Source organism: Oncorhynchus tshawytscha, linkage group LG25 (assembly GCF_018296145.1).
Source record: "Oncorhynchus tshawytscha isolate Ot180627B linkage group LG25, Otsh_v2.0, whole genome shotgun sequence".
Taxonomy (NCBI): domain Eukaryota; kingdom Metazoa; phylum Chordata; class Actinopteri; order Salmoniformes; family Salmonidae; genus Oncorhynchus; species Oncorhynchus tshawytscha.
This window is the reverse complement of record NC_056453.1, coordinates 37126638-37129308: the sequence shown is the minus strand read 5'-3', so window position 1 is coordinate 37129308 and position 2671 is coordinate 37126638. Positions and strand designations below refer to the sequence as shown.

At 42.4% G+C, this 2671-nt stretch overlaps 1 protein-coding gene across 1 annotated transcript; it reads right to left on the bottom strand.

The window, feature by feature from the left end:
• Window positions 1-216: 216 nt before the first annotated feature.
• LOC112247228 (noggin-3) lies at window positions 217-2028 on the bottom strand. Its single transcript, XM_024415940.2, has one exon. The coding sequence runs from the start codon at window positions 1399-1401 to the stop codon at window positions 730-732; it is 672 nt and encodes a 223-aa protein (XP_024271708.1). The 5' UTR covers window positions 1402-2028; the 3' UTR covers window positions 217-729.
• Window positions 2029-2671: the final 643 nt, after the last annotated feature.

The window sequence follows — 2671 nt, the reverse complement described above, 5'->3', positions numbered from 1 at the left end:
AGACATGTATATGTGTGGTCAGCAGCTGAATAATCAAAGACACTAAAACTTTCCCTAAACTTTTCCCACAACCACAGTCTGCATAGTCTGTAAGGCCCATTTCTTTTTTATTTCTTTTTTATATAGTCTAAAAAAAAATCTGGCCAAATGTACTGCAATTTGAGGACAAGGGAGATGTAAAACCAACAAAAGTTGTAACAAAACAAAAAGTCCTTCCCAAGTGTCATCTGTGTGGGTTTATTTGAACTGTGGCTACATGAAACATAAAGCATAAATAGGTTGGCAGTTACTCTTATTTTACATTATTTACCCACCAACTTTCCCTTTATCCAGTTTCCACAAGCTCAATTTACATTTGGGCTAATTTTGCCACATCAGAGGTAAAAAAAAAAAACACGTATTTATTTGTTCTTCCCAAACAATGGAAAATAGCTGTTAAGTCCTTCAATAATAGTATTTTAATGGTTCGCAATGCGAAGTGCTCTTCTTCAATATAAATATAAAGATACATCACATTCAAGATATGTTCAACAAATACAGTAGATGCTGGTTATATTGTAATAATAATTACTGACCTTTCTACAAAGTGTGTCATCATAACATTAAATGGCGCCACACACACACATAAAATATACATTCTTACACTTGGCAGTGCATATAAAAAACATTCATGTAACTATGATTTTTTTTTTAAAGAAATAATAATAAAAAAAATCATTTCAGTTTATTTCAGTTCGAGCAGGAGCATTTGCACTCAGATATAATGGGGTACTGAACTGGTATCCAAGCACATTTCAGACCTCCTTTTCTCTGCAGGCACCTCCATCTTAAGATCGTAAAATGGGCCGATTTGGCAGGTTTGCAAAGCATCCCTTCAGGGACCGAACAAGAACGCTTAGTGTAGCAGCTCCCCACCTTCACGTAGCGCGGCCAGAATCTGTTCCCGAGGTCGTTCCATGTATAAACAACTGGACAGAAGGTGTAAGACCACAGCCACAGTTGCAGCCTTCTTCTGAGTTTTTTACTGGGCTTGTGCTTCTTGCCTTGCTGGATCTCAAACTCAATGGCTTTGATCTCTTTGGGCATCGCGACGGATGGCTTCTGACGCATCTCCGAGTCGCCCAGGTCCTCGTTGCCTGAGTACTTGTCCTCTGGCGGGGTGATGGACATGAAGTGGGGGTCGAAGTGACTACCCAAGTTGGATCTTAGTTCGGTCTCGTTCAGGTCCCGTTCTTTCGGATCCAGGACAGGGTCTGGGTCCTCTTTGAGCTCCACAATAGGGAGAGTGTCGCTGGGGATGGGACGGAGGAGGTAGTAGTGTTGGCACATGCCCTCCTCTATCCTAAACCCGAGGGACAGAACCAGCATGGACATGGCAAGGAAACAGTACGAGTTATCCATATCTCTATCTGGTAACAATAGTTCCAAGTGATATAGAGTACAATATAACAAGTAGAATCCTTATACGGTAGAAACGATCATCCGTTTCCCCCCGGGATGTCGGTGTAAGTGTGTGTGTGTGCGTGTGGAGTCCCGTGGCACCCCGTAGTCCAGCGCCCGTCGTCACGCACGCGTTCCAACCCGGTGATCTGTTTCTCAAACTCCGCGAAAAAAATGCCTCAAAAAGTTTCAGCTGGCTGGAATTTAGTCACCATAGCAACCGGTGATTGCAGTCTGAGAGAGGAAAGTTGATGCCCTGAGCCAGTGGAGAGTTTCGCTGCGTAACTTTAGAGTCCATGACACGCGTCTGAATGGAACGTAAGCCCTTCACTGTTTTATCAAGGCAACAAAAAAAACGCACATTCAAAGCACTTTCAACGAAAACGTTATACCAGACCCAGCGGTGTCAGTAGCATGATTCGCCCTGGCTGCATTTCCACTGGGCTTTCCCGTGCGTAAAGTGCGTCAGGTCCTGGTTTCTCACTAGTCTTAGAGTTGGGTCCTGTTGGTTTCTGGGTGTCCGCATGTTGTCTAGGGCTAGATGATGCACTGGCCGTTGCCGGACACCAAACTGAGCCCCGCCTGGATCAGACGATATATCCATGTGCGCGGTGATGTAATCCTCCCTCCCCACCACCAGTAAAACGCAGACATGAGTAAGCCTATAGACCATATCTCTCCAAATGTATCGTTACAAACTTCATTGATGCGTTTTCCTAATAAAAATAAATATGACTGATGCACCCAAACCGAGCACATTAGATTCTAGTGCAATAACACGTATAACACAATAACACGTCTTAGCTGTCTGATTCATCTCATACATTGAATACCAGCGGTGTCATAAATCAAGGAAAAGTTCAAGTTCAACAGCTGAGGTGCCGAAAGCCGTCTCTTCTAGACAGACAAACTGCGAGAGATTTTTTTAAATGATGGCTGGTGCCATAGCAATGTTTATTTTATATCTCTCTCTCCAGTTAGATGCTCTCAACGTGTGTTTAGACTCATCCAGGACGAGGTGAGAGTGAGCAAAGTCCTCCTTTTCATTACCAATATTATTTATTCTTTTCATTACAAATATTATATAACCTTTTCATTTGACATCGACGCTTTTATTGATTTTTTTTCTCGTTTTTTTTTGTCCCGGACACAAAGTGGACAAAGAGTTTAATTGACAAAAACATCCCTTTAAGAAAAACGCATATTACAAAACATATGAAATCCTGTGAAA

What these genes read in the sequence shown, in the direction of transcription:
- LOC112247228 (XM_024415940.2), bottom strand. Translation starts at nt 1,401, where the DNA reads ATGGATAACTCGTACTGTTTCCTTGCCATGTCCATGCTGGTTCTGTCC.